We start from the raw sequence: 20,684 nt of genomic DNA on the forward strand, positions 1-20,684 counted from the left end.
GCAGTGGCTGTGTTCTACCAACTTTGGTGCAATTATTTAACCACAGACTATATCCGCAGCCTTGATTATGCACCAAAGGGTCGTCTATGTTCTAACATGGTGGCTTATTTCTTTTTTCACCATTTCTTGTGTGGTTGTCCTTTATTAGCCCTTCTTCTACCATTCTGTGAGGGAGGTCTGAATGTGAGTTTTGCCTTTGGCTGGAACCCTTGGGTGTCTCGCCTAGGCTTCAGTGTGTCTGTGAAGGCAGGAAGCAGGGGAGGGGTTTAACACTCCCATGTCCTTTGTCTGTCAGAGTGCATTAATGGAACCAGTTACCACTGGTAGGCTGGCTGTCCTGATTGGAAAGCCACCAGCCCCTTTCTGTAAACTGCTGAGAGAGATTGCAGAGGAGTGAATGGGAAATCCAAATTAAAGGTGAGGTTCCTGAGGCAGAAGGAAGTCAACCACTGGAACAGAAGATCTGAAGCTAAAGATTACCAGAGACACATGCAGACCCTTTCAGTAATCATGAAGCAACCACTGCTGGCCTGCCCCCGTTTTCTTATCGACAAAGCAGCTCCATAGAGGATGACTCCTTTCCTTTGGCTGGTGGGACCAACAAGCCCCAAAATGAACTGCAGATCGAGCCAGGCCTGAGGTGCTGTGACCTTCCAGGGTTGCAAAAACGCAAATACCAGGGAACCTCCAACCCATTTGTAGTGCAACATCTTTGCATGGATGAATGTGCCCAGAACTTTGGTGAGCTCCAGTTGGACCTCCAGGGGCAAAATCCCACTCATCCAAGTCCCCTCACCAGAGTGCAGGACTGAAGAACCGGGGATGATCGCCCGGGTGATAACCGTCCTTAGTTGGAACTGATAAAAAGACGCCAAAACCGCATACTGACGTGGGAGACTGAAGAAATCCTTGCTGAGGGTCCTTTCTCATGACTGATGATGTAACATCCCATTCAGAGTCCTTCCTTTCGTCACCAGACTGAAGAATCAGGAGACCGGGTCTGTCGCTGCTGCACAGAAAAGAATCCAGCTGCATTTGCTTCATCTAACCTAAGGGTACTGTGGGGCTCAAGGTAGAACTTCCCTCAAGCCAAAGAGTCGCTGCAGTGTGACTGGAGTGCGTGACACGCTGTTTGGGTGTCCACCCATACATCTGGGCCAGGCTAAACATTGTGTGCTCTTTTAGGGATTCCTTTGCAGGGTCCCTAGACGGTTCCATGTCATTTCATCGTGGGATGTTTTTTTGCTGGGTTTTTTACAGCGATTTTTTTTCTCGAGAAAGCCCACAGAATTTTTTTTCATTATCTTTGGGGGGTCCGCCCCCCCCGACCTCCACTTTTACTAAAAAATTCTGTGGGTTTTTTAGAAAAAAAAATCACGGTAAAAAACCCAGTGAGAAAACATTCCGTGTTGAAAGGACGTCGTACCCCATAGACATTGTGTTATCTTGCTAAAGTATTTTATTTAAGCGACTAAAAGTATCCTGAGGATCTTTGCCTTTTCTGCTGCTGCATAAGATTTTTGTTCCACTCCTACACTGACTTTTGGATAGTTAGGGATTGGACTTCCAAAGCATTAGAAGCCTTGAAAAGTGTTGCTGGGAAATATCTTACTGCTAATAGTGTTGAACAGCCCTCCTTTTCCTTCCTGCAGACTTTGTCGTGTGACTTTATAAATGTATGAACCTATCATTTCTCTCTAACAAATGTGGGTGTGCGCCACTACAAGTTATACGTTAGGACTGTCAATAGTGTAATATTCTGTAACAATTGTAAGTGCGAGCAACTACAATTGAAGCAGTCACCATTGAAAAGTATTGTTGATATTTCCTATGTGTGTTGGTTAGTTTAAAAGAGTTTTTACTTACCTGCCTTTTGTATAGAAAATAAATATATATTTTATTATAACTTTCAGTGTGTAAGAGTTTCTTTGGACTAATGTATTGACTGCGTTCATTGTACTTACCTACAGCTCACATGCTCCTCATAAGATAAGCCTGGCTGCTCTGCCATTCGACCAATCCTTTGGCTAGTACAGACTAATACTACGTGTTGGGGACCTGTATACCAAGGGATAGTTTTATAGAGTCTTACCTCCAGGTGGACTTTAGGAAAACTCTGCTAACAGACACTTTAAAAACAGTGGCACAAACTAAATATATGGCAATTAATAGTGAGAGAAAAAGACTAGGAAAACATACGGAATCGGACCTAGAAGCTGAGCTCAAATTGCCGCTGTCTAAAATAAGGATGACTGCAGGCTATTCATGCTTAAGAAGTTATATATGACGACAGGCCCACTTAAAGCAATGACGATTATGATGAACAGAGTTCAAATTTTGCTACTGATTCCTCCTGCTCCCAAGTGCTGAAATCATGGTCGATAGTATTATTCGTCTGCACCCAATTTATCAACATCAAAAGGATAAAGGACTGAGTCTGCCCTGCCAAGATTGAAACCTCCTCAGGGCAGGCTGGCCTCATGTCGGAGGTGAGGGGTTACCTCATGAGATATACTTCTGATGGCACAATAGACGAATTCTAGTGTGTTATAGCAATATGATTGTGGTATCTGACATTTTTATGGTAGTACCTGCCATATAATGTCAGAATCGAGTATTTATGGCAATAGCTGGCATCGTGTGTGTGTGCGCGTGCATACTTGACCCTTGATGACACGAGTGGCATCAGATGAGAATAGCAAGCATGACATGAGTACCGTGAAATTTGATGGGAACACAGGGAATTCCATTTTATAATGGTATGGCAATACCTGCTTTCTGCTGTGAGTTTCTGGAAGTCTGATGGCAAACTTAACTGCCATGCCCCCCCCCACCCAGTGCCAAGTCCTTTTTTGGTGATTTTGGTATGTCGCCATTCAGTGCCTTCTAACGTTTTCTCTTTCATTAAGCATTATAGCCTGCCGCTGCCGTCAACACTGGTAGTTAATTATCCCAAAGCCTGAACTACATGCAAGAGCCACAGACAAGGGGGCATAAGTGCCAATATTTACCATTATCCGTTTGCGCTGGCCGGCTACTAAGCTATTGGCACCTGTCTGCAGGGCGTGGTGCTAGGCGTGAAGCCAAAATAAATTCTAAGGTAAGCCAAAGTAAAAAAAAAACATCCCTCCATATGGCAACAGAGGGTGTGGAAGACAACCAGAGTGGCGACAGACATCCTGCGAGCCATCAGAATGCATGGCCATTCTGGTGATTATCCTCACCTGGATGTGTCATTTCTCATTTATGACTGACAGTGTACCCAACGCCTGACACAGCAAGAGTTTGCATGTCCGCATGCTTGACCAACGCTTCACAAGTTTGCCGGCGTTTTTAGGGTGTGGGTTGGCTGTTAACGGCAGGCACACCTGCTGCTTACATATTTCAGGACCCTTGTTTTATTTGCCCGTATTCGGCATTGCCTTTTTTTTGGGTGGGCATGTTTCAGTAGGCCCTCAGTTGAAACTTAGCCCATATTTACACAGTGCCAGGCATACCATAGTGTGTGTGTTCGCAGATTGGCAGACCTGCCAAAAAGTTCTGTTCCCGGACATGTTGCAGTTAGGTATATTCCTACCAGCAATTACCTGGTAGTTAACATTTTAGCCAGACATGAAATTGGTTGTAACACGTTCGCTTGGGGCAGGATTAACCCACCACATTAGCATTTGCCAGGCATCTGAGCCACAGCTTGTCTATATTGGCAGGGAGCTGGCAGCTTTTGCCAGACGTGTCAGGATTAAGCAAGTCTGCTTCCAGCTTTTAGGGGTGAACCGGGGGTCCCTCACACATGTAAATGACTTCCCTTTCCTCTCAGCTCCTGCACCCGACTACCTCAGACAGGGCACTTCACAGCAGGAGTCTCTCACTAACCGGTGTATCCTCAAGTCAACTGGGTCTGTGGGCAAGCCACTGCTGTGAATTGTATAGGGCTGCTGTGAGCTTTCTCCCTCTCCCCTTTTGTACCTGACCTCCACCGTGAACGTGTGTAGGAGAGGATGGGTGTACTAGCCTGCTTGAAGGCTTGCATGGGTGATGTCATGAATGGGAGGACGCGTGGAACCCTGAGTGATTGATGACGGCCTGGGTGTGTGTTCTATGAATGCTAGTAAGATCCTGGTCCGGCTGATGTGAGGGCGGCCTGGCTGCAGCATCTTTCTGTGAAGATAGCCAATGGTATAACTTTCTAAACTTGCATTTCTTTTTGGATTTTTGTATATGCTCGACTTCTCCATATGTATGTATCCTTCTTCTAAGTATGGATCTCAATTTAATGTCCGCCAACTATATGATGCAAAATGTTCTCACATGTTTTAAATTGTGTTGTACCCCAGCTAAAGGGCTGCGCCATGTTACAAGCAATCGTGTAGTGATTTTGTGTCTGTCCCATGTCGCTTCACAGCAGCATCTTGGGGTGCAGTGTCCCAGGAATTACTCCAGCTTTCACAGCAGATGTTCAATTAAATCCACGGCTAATTTGCCTCCTGGCCAGACAGGTGTCTATCAGGATTCTTCTGTGTTTGTGTTCATTGCTGTTTCATTTGCCAGCTCCCAGTGGCAAGGACGAGTCTGCTCGTCCCTTTGGCATAGACTTGCACAATAGCCTGCCACGCAAGGGGTTAAGGCTCGACCATGGTGGGATGAACACCCACCCACCCTTTGCACAGTGGGTGAACGATCTGAGTATTTGTGTACTGAGGTGTGAATTTCTGATGCTAGGCAACAGCTAAATAAGTTGTTTAGGTTTTGGAGGTCCCCTTTCCAAAATATAAATGACAAACACATTAAAGAATTGGATTAATTGTCTATGTCAGGCTGACATATACCTTATACATGCATTTCTGAATATGTACGTGTATACCCTCCGTGTCATATCTCAATACAAATGGATATTTTCGGATTTGGGGAGAATGGTTTAAGACAACATCATCTCCGAGTATTTATTACACGTTTCTATCTTCTTGGCTTATATATAAAAAAAAAAGTATTGTAAGTGCAGTGATAGTCTCTCACTCTCTCTCAAATTGTTAGACTCGGCTGTCTTTTTAAGGGAATTCCAAATCTGATTTACTGGCCAAAATGTAAACCTCTTTGCCAAATCATTCTGAGTTTACGCCTTTTCATTGCTCTTCTTTCTTGCAGCATGCAGTGAACTACATGAAAGTCGCCTACATGCCCCCGATGCGAGATATAGGCCCTGAGCGCCAGAATATTAAGTTCATTTTTTCTGTCAGCAACCAGCACGGGGGCACTTTGTATGGCATCTGTTTCAATATAACCCTCCTTCCTGTGGATAACCAAGCACCAGAGGTATGTACACTGACGTAAAACAGACATTAATAAACAGCATGTCAATGTACGACCATTGGCCCATTCTAGTCAAGGCCCACCGGGGTAAAAAGTGGAATTTACAGGAAATATTGTAATTGCCAAAATAATGAAACAGCATGAGCGTGATTAAATACTACTCGCCAGTGCAAACGGGACTAGTCTTTCACACTTGCATGACCATGTGTGAGACAGAAAGTACCATTCCTTCACCGAAGAGTGAGGTGTAAGTGTTTTTGGAATCGCCCTGCCTACTTACACAACTTATTTCCCGGAAGAGTCCTCATCAGGGACATGAAAACTGTTGTGCCCTCCAAGAGACCACAAGTCCCTCTGCATCTGGCATTGCCAGGTACCCTGTTATCCCCGTGGGAGTTTGATTGCATGGCTGGCTATGTTGGCTTCGTTGTGGTGATGACCTTTGTGTTTCTTGCGATTCTAATAGAGTACAGAGTGCTGTACACTAGGGGCAGGGTCTAACTACTGGGAACCCCTGTGTAAATCCAGTACTGTGCACAACAGCCAGATTAGGAGTTAGTGAGTTTGAAAGGTACCTGACCACAGATGGTCATGGCTATTGCCTACATTGGAAGATGTGAGGGCTGCAGTTGCTAGAAACAGATTTGGCCAGTTTTAGGAATAGTGTCTGGTTCCTAATCCAGAATCCACACTAAAGGAAAAGCCAATGAAAAGTGATTGTGCTCCCACCAGTTATAGGGTGAACACCCTCAACGAAATCTTGGATGTGTGCAATCCTTTGATTGTGGCCTGTGGCCCCACCCTTGCCCCAACACCCTTTACAAGGGAAGGGCAAGCCCCATTAATTAGCCCAACCTGAGAATACAAGTGGGTGGGGGGTCAAGGAAATTAATGATTAGAAACTTATGAGAGTCATGACAATTATCTGGCTTTGCCCTCTAAGCCAAACAGTAACCAAAGCAGAAAATGTATGCTTGTGTAAATATTGGAGCAGAAAACTGTGTGGCAGCATAAGCTATGAACACACATCCAGTACAATACTCCCCATTAGAACCCACCGCCTGATTTCCTACCTCCCCACACCCTGACAACACAAGAGCCCTACCTGTCATCCAGCCTTGCAACTAGAAAAGACCTCAACCTGGCAGTCTGTCGTGCCACAACCACAATGTAACACCACTACCTGGTCTTCGGCCTCCCACCTCAACACAAGAATGCTGCCTGGTGTTTTACCTCCCCAACCTCACAATCAAAGATCCTTTCCAGAGAGCCTGTGTTCCACCTCCCTCAACAAAAGACTCATCTTGTTTCCCACCAGTAAGTGTTCTCTTTAAAAAAAGGATGAAATGGGCTTGTGGTGATGGTTAGTTTCAAACTACTTTAAAGGTCTATAAAGTTCTATAAAATGTACCAAAGGAAAGGTAAGCGTTCTCCTTTCTTTCAGACGCAAGGCTAACCCAGGGGCAGGATTCCCGACCCAAGTCTGATGGCCATAGTTGAGTGGAATGGAGATTGGAGGCAAATGGGCTTGTTCCCAATGTTTTCCGATAAAGGGCATGGGGGATAGGCACACTGCTGCTTACTTACCCCCCTGACTCTAATTTCCCAGATATTGTTGTGAATCATCTGGGGGTTGCTGGGGAGGGTGGGGGTCGATCATCTGCTGTTTGTTCCAGTGAGAGGTGCCCAGGAGTTGCGGCTTAGAGGATTCTTCCAGTCGGCTGGCAATGCAAGATGTAACCTGCAACCCCTGTCACCTAGGAATGCAGAATCCAACCATGCAGGCTTCCTTTGGCCACTTCACTGGATGGAGGTAGGTGAGTTCCAGCAACGATCACTATTTGCATTGCAGGTGACGATAGGCGCCCTTCCAATCATTGTCCCAACAGATGTTACAGGACAGATTCCCTTAAAGGTGGGAAACTGAATTCTGGGAGAAGTCGACTTGTGGAACAAGCTGACGACCACCAAAATTCCATACTCGATCACAGGACTGTGACACTTCACACGAGGTAGACCACGAGAGAGCTTGTCAGTCCCCCAGGTAGTCCAGGGACACTTCTCTGAAGGGCTGGATCCTCGAGAAGGTATTGAGACTAGTTGATCGCACCAGTCCAAGGACTGAAATGCATTGTAAGATGCTGTGTGCGATGGTAAAAATAAAAGATTCCAAAAGTACCAGTACTGGTAATGTGCAGGACTGATCAGTTTCCCCATAACATGTGAGCAAAATGCAAGGGAAGTGAAACTGAAGGTTTTACTGCCTTTCAAAAAGTTCAGGACAGGATCAAAAAGAGAGCAACAAGAATGGGGTTGCATAGGAAACTATGGGTGCAAGATAGCAATAAGAAACTCCTTCCTGACATTCACTGCCCCAGACTAGAGACAGGGGGCTCTAGTCCAACTCATCAGTTTATGAAAGGAGATATGCATCCATCTTGGGGGAAAGCATTTAGAGGTCTGCAACCCACACAGGATCTTAAGTCAGAAGTTCCTGCCTTAGGTACCGGAACCACAGGACTGGAGGGCTCTATCGCCTCTAGATCCAACATTTTGTTGGCCTCAGACTTAATGTGGGAGCTCACCCTGTCTGAAATATAACTCCTACTATTGGTAGGAACACTGTCTCCATTGCCAATGCCATGCTTGTACCAAGGTGCCAAGCCCGAAGTGAGTGGAAACAAGGGGAATAACTGCATAAGCAAAGTTTTCACCTCACCTTGCTGTTGTGGAGTTATTTGAGGGTGCAATTTGACATCATCAATGAATACATCAGATGGCCTGCCCTGGAACAGGTCAGGGAGAGGTTCAGAGAGTCCTCCTCTTGACTTTGTGAAGCCAGAAGCAGGGCTCCTGTTTCAGCCTAGGGATGAACACCTTCAACCTATTCACATGGAACATTTTGAGAGCCTGCCCAGGTTTTCCAAGGTCCACCAAAGAGTTAAACCTCATCAACTTCTTCAACAATGTGATAAGGATTAGACCATTTGTCCTGTAAAGATCTTTACCTTATAGGATTCATAATCAGGATTTCCTGGCCTAGGGAAAAATAAACAAGTGAAGCTTTCTGGTCATACCAATGTTTTCACCAGTGCTTGTCTAGACTTCAACTTGTCATTGGCCTGTGCAATCAGTAATGCTATCTTCCTTCCCAAGCCTAACACATAGTGCACTACTTTGGTAGTGGCAGGAGGAGCAGACAACTCCCATCCCTCAATAAGGGTCCCCTGATAAAGCCAACCCCTTGCTGGTTGAGGTACCTCTCTGTACGCAAAGGGTAAGCATGGCATAAGGAGATCCCACTTTCTCCTCTGGGGCTCAAGATTTCCAATCATGCTTTGAGAGTCCTGTTGAACCTCTCAACCAGGCCACTGGCCTGTGGATGATATTCAGGTGAACATGTATATGACACTCCACGTTCCTTCCACATGGTCTGTATATACTTGGACATGAAGTTGTTGCCTCTGTTAGACACAACTTTTAGGGAACCCAACCCTAGAAAATATGACCAGCAGTGCTCTTGAAACTGACTTGGCATAACTAAGAGTGGCCTTTATTTTGAGACAAAAACATTTAAACTGTCTCTAGTTTCTGTTACATGTTCTTTTTTTGACACACACAAAGGAGGTTTTGCATTTATACAGAATTTTACTTTTTCTTCACTTTAGACATACATTATAAGGATGCCAGAGTTAACAAATAAGCAGGCAAATGTATCATTGTATCCATTGTTATGGGGGTATGAAGTGTTGAGTGCACATTTGAAAACCGTAAAGGTCATTTTTTAATCTTACATTTCTTTGCATTCTGAAACATATAAGTAGAGCGCTCGCTTTGACATCAGTGCAGAGCCTGCGAACGCAGGTTCGAATCCCGGCAGCGCCAAACTCAGCGTTTCATCCTTCCGAGGTTGATAAATGAGCACCACACCGTGGGTAATAATAAGCAGCGCTCAGATACCTAAGGGTTCGTAGCGCTATATAAATGCCAAATTATTATTTATTATTATTATAGTCATCCATTCAAGGGGGCAAGAGAGTGAGGGTACTACAACTATGCTGTTTTTCCTTAACATATTTATATGAAGATTTATATATTTGTCATGCAGTTTTATTTTCGATTTATCCTAAGGTTATTTTTGTAATACAAATTATTCTTAAAAGTCAAACATTACTTTCTCCGACCCACTTCTCCTGAGAAAATATTCAATGTGGTTAAGTTGCAGATTGGTCTCAAATTCCAGCTTCACCAATTAGCTAAAGTGTGGTATCCTGTGCAAATAATGTTATCTTCCTGTGCCTTATCAACAGATTTTTAGTGAAAAATGCATTGGCCCTGTTTTTGCACTGAGTAGATGCTCTAATAAATAAACAGAACACTTCAGTGCTGTTGGTTTTAATTGTGAACAAAGGAGGAAAGTTAAAGTTTACCCTGATGGAAATTGAGATACTGTTATTAAGTTGCAATGGCTGCCAAATGTTAATTTGACATGAGTGTGTGTGTGGGGGTGGGGGGGGGGACTGAGGGGGTTGTATTACCTAGGGTGTGGTGAGGGCAGAGTTTATAGTACTTATAAGTCCTGCGAGGTGTGCGCACACCACTGGCCACAGAAATGTCAGGTGTTAGGTAAGAATGAGTGCAGTCCAACTGGTGTGGGACTACACAAGACTTATCTCTTGGTATTAGGTAACCCACCATTTAATATAGGCCTGTACTACACAAGCTGGTAGTGCGACTGAGCAGCCAGGCTTCTCTCAAGAGGGGTAATGTGAGCTCTAGAGATGTACAATGAAATCAGTAAATACAGGTATACAAGTAAACACACACTTTTAAAGTTATATGATTCATTATTTATTTATACACAAAGATATTTAAAGCATTCTTTAAAAAGCAGTAATTAGCTGTAACATTTATCCCAAGTTAGGATTCAATGTAAAAAGTGAACAATAAAGCAAGTGAGTAATTCATTCATATCTTACACATGTTCTAGCACCCAGAGGTGACGTCAGTTGAGGTCAGTACAACACTCATTTTGTATCACTTTTGCAGTATTGAGTTATTAAGGAGGGAAAGGTTAGGGTTAGATCAGAACAGACTGATATTCTACAAAAAAAAACAGTCTCCCAAAGGGTTGCAGGCAGTTTTTTATCCTAGCATTAAAGTGTTCGACAATGAAAACCTGTAAGGGAACAAGCACTGCCAAAGCCAATAGATTGAGAAGGAGGCCTTTAGGGAGCCAGGACAGCCGAAGTCAATGGGCAAAGTCAAAGTTCTGATGCTCTTCTTCATGGAAAAATGTTCTTAAATATTTGGTGTTCAAAAAGAAATCATAGGAACTCAAGAGGAGTCACCTTCAAGAAGCACAAGCTGAAAGGCCAGTGCAAGTGAGTTTATGTCAACTCAGAGTAGGGTTACATAGCACTCCGAAAGGGAGGAAGCGCCCCAAATGGCAAAAGGATAATATACCCCAAGCCCCAGAGTACCTTTGAACTGAAGATGTTGTTCCAGCTGGATGCCTTCTGGATGCAATCCAGCAGACCCTTCATCCTGGTTCTTGTTCGTGGTGACGAAAGGGAAGATGTCTAGTGGGCTCCTGCCAGAGGACTTGAGAGAGGGACTCAGCAGCAATGGATTTCATTCAGTGGCTCTTTGTGGTTTTGGCACCTTTTTCTCCAAAGAAGAACAAACAGCTCTGATCCCTCGGTCCTGGATTCTGGTGAGAGGACTATGGGCGTGGATGTCCTGCTTCTGTAGGATCCTCTGGATGCCCATGAAGATTTGGCCAGATTCACACTTCAGAAGACAGTACACTCACAGGTGGTCAAGGTACCCCAGGTATTGGGATTCTGCAGCCTTGGAAAGTTTCAGCAAGTTGGGGGTTGCACCAAAATAGCGTGTTTCTCGAGGCTAGTTGGTTCCACCAGCCTAAGGGAGGAAGTCATCCCATACGGGCCTTCCCTTTTGATTCGAAAATGGGGTCAGCACAGTTGCAGGGCTTCACCAGGCACTTCGTGGTCCAGGCTTGTGCAGCTGGCGTCTTCTCTCGTCTTCTGCTTCGGATGTTGTCCTCCAATGATTGACTCTGCTCTTAGTCCCAAAAACCTTGCTTTTTATGCAAGTTCCCATTCTTTCACAACCCTAGGCTGTCAATCACACAGCAGGGTGGCTGTCTTCCAGGACAGCCAGCCGGCCAATTGGAACTGATTTCACATAGGCACACCTAGAGACAAAGGACAGGAACGTTTCAGGACCCTCCCTCACTTCCTGCCTTTACAGACACACTGGAGCCTGGGCAGGTTTCAGGGCTGAAGCCCGCCAAAGGCAAAACACGCTAAGGACTCAAGCCTGATGCAAACAACAGAGTAAAAGCCCAGAAGAAACTATCTAACAAGAAATTGTGAAAAAAGAAGACAGGGGCCATTTTGAGAAAATGGTCACTCTTGGGTGCAGCACTGTAGCTGAGGTATCAGCCTGCAGATACATGTAACTAGGAAGTAAAAAAGAAACCACTGCCATCAGTCATTCAAGTGAGTTAGTGTAACAAAATGTTACATGAGGAATGGGTTAAAGGAGTTACTATGTAACCCCCCAGCACTCCACATGGGGTGGTGTGTGCTGGACCCATAAAGTAAAGTTAAGTAAGACAGGGGTCATCTTACTATTGTTGGGAACAATAGTTCACCCAAGAAAATGTAATTAAACATTAAGAGAAGTCCAAAAGACTTCTCAGTGGTACTGCACAAAAGGAAATGTGCGTCACAATGCAAAAGCAGTTGCCTATGACGTTTACCAGACTCCATAAAACAGTAAAGAAAACAGAAAATCTTAGTCAGGAAAACAAATGAGTGAGTGAGAAAAAAGTCTCACTCACTCAGGAGTAAAAATCAAAAAGCCCTGAGCCCAGCAAAAGAGCTGGGATTCTATAAAGTTAAAGGGACTTGGCACAGAAATGAAAATTCTCCCCAACATCAGGGTTTTTGATTTTCGAATAGAAGCAGGTCTGGAGATAAGACTGAATTGGGAACTCTCTATGGGACATTTGAGATCTTACAGTCGGGCAAAGCTCTTCTGAAACGGATAGGATTCATTTTGTGAGAAAAAGACTCATATGTTATTGGTATTTTACTTTTTTGCTGAAGTGCATTTGTTTGTGAAGAGTTTGGCATAGTTCTGCTTTGCGGCAAAGGTTTATGGAAAATCTCCAGAAGAAACAGCCTGCGTACTAGTTTAAGCTCTCAGCATGGGCAGAATCGAGACACTTCGTTTCATCTAGCAAGGACGGTGTCGAGACAAGGCGCTAATCCTGAGGACATGGAGACTTTCTGCATGTCACTCATTCACCAAAACTGTAACGCCAAACAGAAGTTTATTTCTTGAAGTCTTTGAGGGCAATAAGATTCGGGACTTGGGAGGATAGCTCAGGGGCAAGGTGCTCACCTTGGAAGCAAGAAGACACGGAGCAACACAGGTTCGATCCCTGGGTCCGCGCTTAGAAACCTCTGGGTACTAAACGCATTATAAATAACCAATCATATCATAAGCACACAGACCAGTTTCAGCAATTCAATTTCGAGAGTAAAGTTTTAATTATGGAAAACAAAGGGGGTCTGAGAGTCTCTCTACCAGCACAAACACAGCCCATTGGCCTGTTCTTGGGTGGAGGACCCCTGGGAGAGTCTCAACCAAGTCATTAGCTCACTGTCCCTTTCACAGAGGAGAAATATCTCTGCATATCAGTCTTTGTCCTGCCCAGGGGCAGTCCAGCACCGAAATGCTAGGCAACTCTTCTCTGAACAAGAGCACCAACAGCAACCACAGACACGTGTTTCGGCCTAGTCGGGCCTCATCATTGAGGTGGAGCTGTGCCTCTCTAAGAACAGTGAGTAAGGGGCCCCCTTCTGGACTCCCCTGGTAACTTAGGATGAGACCCAAAGTTACTTAATATGCAAAATAAAGGGAAGTCTGGGAGTCTCTCTACCAGCACAAACACAGCCCGTTGACCTGTTCTTGTGTGGATGCCCCCTGGGAGAGTCTCAACCAAGTCTTTGCTCACTGTCCCTTTCACAGAGGAGAAACGTCCCTGCATATCAGTCTTTGTCCTGCCCAAGGGCAGTCCAGCACCGAAGTGCTAGGCAACACTTCTCTGAACAAGACTACCAACAGCAACCCCAGACACGTGTTTCGGCCCAGTTGGGCCTCATCAGTGAGGTGGAGCTGTGCCTCTCTAACAGTGAGCAAGGGGTGCACGTCTGGATTCCCCTGGTAACTTAGGGTGAGACCCAAAGACTTGCATTTGATGCCCCTTATAGAGTTGCTTGCATCTTTGCTTTTCACAAGCCTCCCAGCTTGTGGCCCAACAGTGATTCATTTCTACAAACTCCATAACATTGTGCAAGACTTTTGTGCTATCTTCAAGAAGTGCCTCAGCTCCCCTAAACTCCCCTAGACTTTGTTCAATTGACATTGGCTGCCCTTGCTCCCTGTAGACTCTTCTTACCCTTTGACCTTGTGTGTATCTGTCCCACAAAAAGTCATAGATAAATTACTTGTATAGCTGGGAAAGGGTTAACCAATACTTCATTGGGGGATTGTAAAGTACTTACCTGTTCAGAGAACTTGTTAACCTTTGTTTCCTTCCCTAACTATTTCCTTTTTCTATAACTCCATTATTGCTTTAAGTGTAAAACTGATATATCAATGTCCACAGTGTCCTAGCAATTGAAGTCACCTCAGGGTGTAGGAAGTGTGTGTGTGACATCCCAAAAGGGTATCTTCTTACTTAACTGAAACTGAAGGAGCGTATTTTCGAAGCGTATTTTATTGTTGCGTATTGCCCTTTCTAAAGAAGGCTCATTTAAAAACTGACTGTTAAATGATAAATAATTATTTTAATAAGAAACCTTGGGTATAAGTGTATTTGAATACTTGTCACTGTGAATCTCTGTTACACCTCAACAGCTCACATTGACCGCTCTTGAGATACGTCTTGCTGCTCAGTTACTCTACCAACTTGTGTAGTACAGGCCTATACCAAAGGTTGGGTTCCCTTTTGCCAAGAGGACAAGGCTGGTGTAGTCTCCTACAGGGTTACTACATACAATCCTGCCTTACATCCTGTAATAAATGGTTGTTGTTTTAATAACGTATCTATGTGGGCCTTTTACTTATCAAGTTTGCTAAGTCTAATCTTTATTACACAATAGTGCCCTCTTCATCCTTTTTTCAGGTTTACTGCATGCTCAACGTTACTTAAGAAAATGGCTTCGCTCAACTGGGGTTGTGAATAACCTTGCTAATCCTAGGTTGGCTTTTCCAAGTCCTACCACAGGTGGTGATTTTGAAAAACCCTAATAACAACTATCATTACATCATTACAGAACCACAGAAGTACAAAGAACACTGGCACTTTTGTTAGGATTCCAAGTAGTATTTACTGCAACTATGACCACTAGACTAAGACTGTTTCTGTCCTGGACCAGAAGCAAACTTTACCAACTCTATCAACTGGGTAAGGGCATGGAAGCATTGCACTTGATCCACAACAGTTCACCTGTCCTCTGGTTCAATACCAACTCCCATGTGCCCCCTGTCAATGTGCAGCATTTTACTGTCACAGAGGGAACCAAAGCTGAAGAAGCGGAGACCAGCACTTGCACTGATGAACTTTGACTTTTGAAACTCGCAAAGTTTGGCAGACTCGAACAGTGGAACTTTGTTTAATTTTTGGGGTACTACAGCATCAGGGCTGTATCTCTCCCATGCAGTCCGATTAGAGACCAAGCTCCGGTTGAGCACATTGTGATATGAAGATAACACCAAGAGACTAATCACTGGAATTGGTATCTTGAGCTTGGACACTGGGTGTTCATGGTGAGCCTAACTCATAGGATGAAGCCCTCAGAAAACGAAACGGCTGTTCCTTATGAAAGTTTACATCCCTATCTTTGCACAAGTGCTTACCTGCGCATGCTGTGAGATGACATCTCATATTCTTAGCATCTTTGTGGGTACAATCTCTTACTGGATGTTAAATGTTTCTTACAGTATGAATCTGATTTACACAAGATTTTCACTGGAGCAAATCAGGTAATGCCCATGAACATCTCAGATTTACAGCTGCCGCCTTATACCTGATTTACAATGTCGAAAACGGGAGCATATATAGAAATCTCTGGAGCATCCCTGAGATGCCTTTAAGCAAATGTGCTTCCATTTTAGACATTGTGCATCAGATGCAAGGTAGAAGGTTCACATCTGAACCAAGCTCTATATCTCAACCTGTCCTAAGATTGCTGTCCTAAGAGTTACCTGTGACTGCTTAGCCATATCTACGAATAGAAGAGAAAGGGAAAGCTCATATTGCCTGGTTGTATTTCAGTCAGTATACCCTCATCCCTGGAACACAGGTACCTGAGAAATTGTCCTAACCTCTCAGTTTCAGCAAGATTTCCATCAAGTGCTAGCCTGACCAATGCTGATGACAAGCTCAGCTAACCAGCCAGTAGCATCTATTTTTGGTTAAATGAATTCGCCTCTTGCATAAGATTGTAATGCAGGTTGCTTTAGAAACTCACCAATACATTTACAAAAGCAATACAAAAAGGGGTGTACACTGGGCAAGAAGTAACACAATTTATTCAGGGCCCCAGGTGCAGCTCGGAAAGAAAAAAAACACATAACGCAGAACAGAACTGCATGAAAAGCGCTGTCAAAGAAATGACCCTAAATGAAATGTTTTTATAATCATCTTAACTAATTAAAATCAAAACATATTGACACATTTGATCCATCCTTTGAACGAAGATCATTGGAGCAAACCCGTCATTCCCCTTTATCGGGACATACATTAGCCTGCAATGATTGAGTCCCACAAATCTTACTACACCACCCTAGACCACGACCGTGGCGTCACAGTCCAACCCACAATTCCCACATCATGAAGCCAATGTATTGAAACATCTGGGATGACCAGCAGATCTTTATTCACCTGCAGCCGATTATCCTCATCTGTTTCCCATGAAAAAACTACCGATCATGAAACTGACAGCACCTTGAATTAAAGGCAAGTTACTGTTTTAATTTTGCATTTTAAGAACACTTTGAACTGATTCCCAGGCTGAGTTGTGCTAAGGGGCAATTTGAAACCACCATGGGACGCCCTGAAACTGCCAGCAGACGAGTTTCCTAACTAATATACCGAATTATGAAAGGATGTTATGTTCGCTGATTTTCCCCTGCACCCGTGAGCTCGGCTCCGTGACCTCGAAAGTATAAGTTGTTCATTCCCTCTCGTACGATCCTGGGAACGTGTACTTTTGCAATGTACTTTCAGCCACTGTGGCTCCTAAGAAAATTAAAATGTGTGAGTTCATTTCTACTAAAGCGGCATGCTTTGAGGCCTGTTTACAGCACCTTAATCTAATGTTAAACCCTAAATAGTAACCTGTGACCTATCGTTAACTTTTATACGCTATCTACTTGAAATTCAATTGTTTAAGGCAGTCCCCCTCCCCTTTTAGTGTGCTATTCACGCAACTGATATGTGTGCACCATTTTGTCATGCAGAGTTTGCATTTCCACCACAAGATTTTAAATGTGTTTGGCACCTGGTAAATTATATACTGTCCATATACTGTAGAGGAGCAGCCAAAATGCCTCCGCAGGAAGTCCTATTCCCGCACACCTATATGCTGGATGCCTGAAATTGTGCCATTAATGACACCAGCATTTGTGACCCTTCCAGGGCGAGTATGCGAAAGAAGGTACCCACTGAGAAAACCCTATCAGATTTATTCCTGAAGAGATGACAATCTCGTGGAGGAAGTCCCTGAAAAAATATGAAAGAACAAGAGAAGGAGCTGGTGACATCAAAAGAAACTAACGTGATGCACGGAGAAGAATGGCTGAAGAAGAGAATGTATGGATCTTATGGAAACTGATGACAAAGTAAAGAATAGACTAAACTTTCATTTACGAAAAGAAGATTGCACATGTGAAGAGCACTGTAGAAGATGCAAGTTGTTTAATAACTGTACAGATACAGTAACGCAAGTAGACTAAGTGATCATAGAAGCTGGCTATACGTAGTGAAAAGACTGGAGGCGGAGTCACCATTATATAGAACCTGGACATAAGTGTCACAACTTTAGTAAGTTCAAACCGATGGAGAGAAGGATCGAAAGCTGTGTCGCAGCAAAGCATTAGCTGGGATTGTGGAAAACGCTGGGAGTGCTGTCTGGCCTGGTGTCAAGCCTAAAGCAGCCAAGACTGGTTATCTATTCTTGAAGGCAGTGAATGTGAGATGCTAAATCATCCCTTGTTAAGGTGCAAAGAAAGAACACCATGAGTGCCAAGTTTTATTCATTTAAGACAATGAAATGATGCAAAATGGGCCGAATTGCTGTCTCCTGTCACATGAGCCAAGGATGGAAATGGAGTTGGGTATGCAGTTCCAGAACTATGATAGCATGTGCCTGCACTCCCATATATTGTCAGAGGCAAGGATACTTTGCAAGACAAAGTTCAAAGACAATAATCATGTCATAAGGCATGGATGATGAGAGACGATGAGTTAATTGGGTGCGGAGGTGCAGTCAAGTCCACCTCCTGACACCTGGGGTATGAGCTTGCGTGCTGCTAGTTAGCCGAATGTTTCAGCATCCCAACCAATTGTAGAGGGCCATATAATGAAGGGCCTTATAGTTTGAAAGCCAATAATGCGCCATGTACCTACTACTTGTTGAGGATGACTTACACTAGGGGTGGGCATGAATTTCCACCTGATAGTTGATGTCCAATTGAAACCCAACCCCATAAAGAAAGTATACTTAGATGTTCCCCTTGAGCGAATCACAACCCCCAGTAAGTTTTTCTTATTTGCCACGTAGTATGACATCACGCATGATGAATTTTTACTATATAAATGGGACTTTTCATTAAATGCTTCGAGAATGCTTGTGCGACGTCCGTTGATGTCTGTTGTAACTCCCTGTTTTAGACAATTGATAATAAAACAGACAAACTTGCAATCTTCCATGAGTTGGTTCTGTTATTTAGTGTAAGAGTTACTCTGTTCCCCATCCACTGCATGCTACGCTACCCGAAGAAACATATATTCACGAGGTAGCAGCGTCGAATGGTTCCAAAAGATCCAAACTAGTTTGTCCTAAGATTTTCAGACGATCAGGCAATCTCTGCCATGTAGCCGGAAGATCGCAGGGTTTCCTGTCGAGAGCGGCCAAATAGAAATCTTGCAAGAAGAACCAAGACGGTGGGCAGGGTTCCTCTTTGATGAAATCCCTGTCTGGTTTCCATGGGCGCTCTGCAGACTGAAGGCGAAAGTGGTCGGTTGGAGGAGGAGACGATACCAAAGGCCTTGAGTCAATTGATGGATGAATGGTGAATAGACTAAGGGGAATGTCAAATTAAGGGAACGGGGTTGTTATAAGTTTAAGTAACGGGAAATAGTGTGTGAAGAGATAACGCCTAGAGGCCTGGCTCAAGGGAGCTTCAGAAGAAGTCGTCTCATACTGCAGTGGGAGTCAATAGGCTACATGCGAACAGGTTCGCATAAGGAGATAATTTAAACCCTGTGACAGTGTAATTGAATAGAGGCGGGGAGAAAAATGGTGATCACAAGGTTTTTATTAAACGTATAAAGTCAACTAGTCTGTGTGTGTATTATGTGTTGAGCAAAGGTGTTGAAAAGAGATAAAAGTTGTGAAGGAGTTGAGACAAGGTTAAAGAGCTATAATAACTATCTAGTGAAGTGGTTGGTACCAATCCAGAGATAGACAGAGATAATTTAAAAAAGTATAGGCCTGAGCGGCGATTGTTGGGGCGCGCACATATTTATTGTTTTAAAAATATTGAAAAGTGGTAAAAGTATTTTGTGAAGTCTGGTAAGTATTGACAGTCAATTGAGGCTTGTCACATTGGGAGACACTCCTCATATCCATTTATGCAAGACACTGCCAAAGTACATGTCCAAGCTCAAACGGTATAGTGCGGAATGGGTGAAGGGCACAGCAGATGAAATACTGATATATGAACCACCCGCTTATAGCAGTGATGATAGTCCAGAGGCGAATCAGAGAAAAGAGGAGATCTTTAAGATCATACAAGATAAAGAAGAGAAGAGTGAGCGATCAAATGCATTGACAGAATTAGAAATAGAGATTAAGAGATGGAAAGGGGAGAAGGATAAAGCTGATGAGGTAACACTCGTGCAGAACGAATGGATGGGAGGACAGATATTACTCAAGCTAGATGGAAAGAGCATCGAGGAAGTAAGGCAAAGAAAAGATAGGGACCAATAGGATAGAAAAGATTGGGAGTGGGAGAAGAGATTGAAAGAAGACGAGCATAAAAGAAAGAGTAGGCAGCCATGAGAACAGATGTATCAAGAAGAGCAAGAGAAAAAGGAGGAACGGGCAGAAGACCAAAGAAAGTGCAATAGGCAGAGAGCAATATAGGATAGGGATAAAAGAGAAAGGAAGAGAGAGGAGGAAGGAGCACAGAAATTAAGGGACAAAAGCATACAGAGACAAAGAGAGGAGGAAGAAAGAAGAGTAGGAGTGAGAAGAGAAGAACGTAGACAAGAGGAGGAGAGAATTAGACGGGAGGCAAGGAAACAAAGGGAACTAGATGAAGAATTAGAACAAAAAAGGAGACAGCAGGAATTAGATATTAGCCTCATTCACAAAGAACCAGTGCCTTAAGTGCCAACAAGTCCACAAGGCCTTCTGGGGCCTGGGGCCACATTACCTTCAACTCTCTCTTCCTAAATACCTTCTTTCTCGGGCTCTTCGCTCATCTGCCTCCAACTCCCTCAGGGTTAGCCACTTCTCCAAGCAACGAGTTGGTGGTTGATCTCTCTCTTCGGCAGGGACCTCCCTCTGGAACAGCCTTCGTGCCTGCCTGAAACTTCAGGAGAACCATCTCCGGTTCCGGAAACACCTCAAAACCTTCCGCTTTGCTTCTGCTTTCTCTGCCTATCTCCCCTGCTGAAATTCCCTGCCGAATCTGTACTGGTTACCTGGCCACCCTTTCTGATCTTGGGCCAGGTCCCGCCTTTTGCACACCTGCCCTGCATCCCTGGCAACCCCCTGCACTTAGGGACTGGTTCTGTATCCCTACAGTCCCCCTACCAGCACTTATGTCTGCTTTTACCTTGCACTTGCCACCATCAAGCCGTTTTTATTTATTGTATTTATTCTTCTTTCCCATGTACTGCACTTTCCCCTTTCCCTTCCCCCTGGCACTCTTCCCTTCCTCCCTACCCTCGCACTTGCGCGATCTGAATGACACCTGGCCTAGTAGGATCGTTTTCTGCCTTCCACTGTTTTTCCCCTCCCTTGCCTCGTCGCGCCTTGAAA

General features: G+C 44.2%; 1 protein-coding gene across 1 annotated transcript in view; it reads left to right on the forward strand.

The window, feature by feature from the left end:
• The window catches only part of FREM1 (FRAS1 related extracellular matrix 1), a 1,195,879-nt gene that overhangs the window by 381,351 nt on the left and 793,844 nt on the right, over positions 1-20,684 (forward strand). Inside the window, exon 13 of the mRNA XM_069626057.1 lies at positions 5,143-5,310. Coding sequence (XP_069482158.1) covers positions 5,143-5,310 — 168 coding nt within the window. The remainder of the gene's footprint in view (positions 1-5,142; positions 5,311-20,684) is intronic.

Source organism: Ambystoma mexicanum, chromosome 6p (genome assembly GCF_040938575.1).
Source record: "Ambystoma mexicanum isolate Mex_15411 chromosome 6p, UKY_AmexF1_1, whole genome shotgun sequence".
Classification (NCBI taxonomy): Eukaryota; Metazoa; Chordata; class Amphibia; order Caudata; family Ambystomatidae; genus Ambystoma; species Ambystoma mexicanum.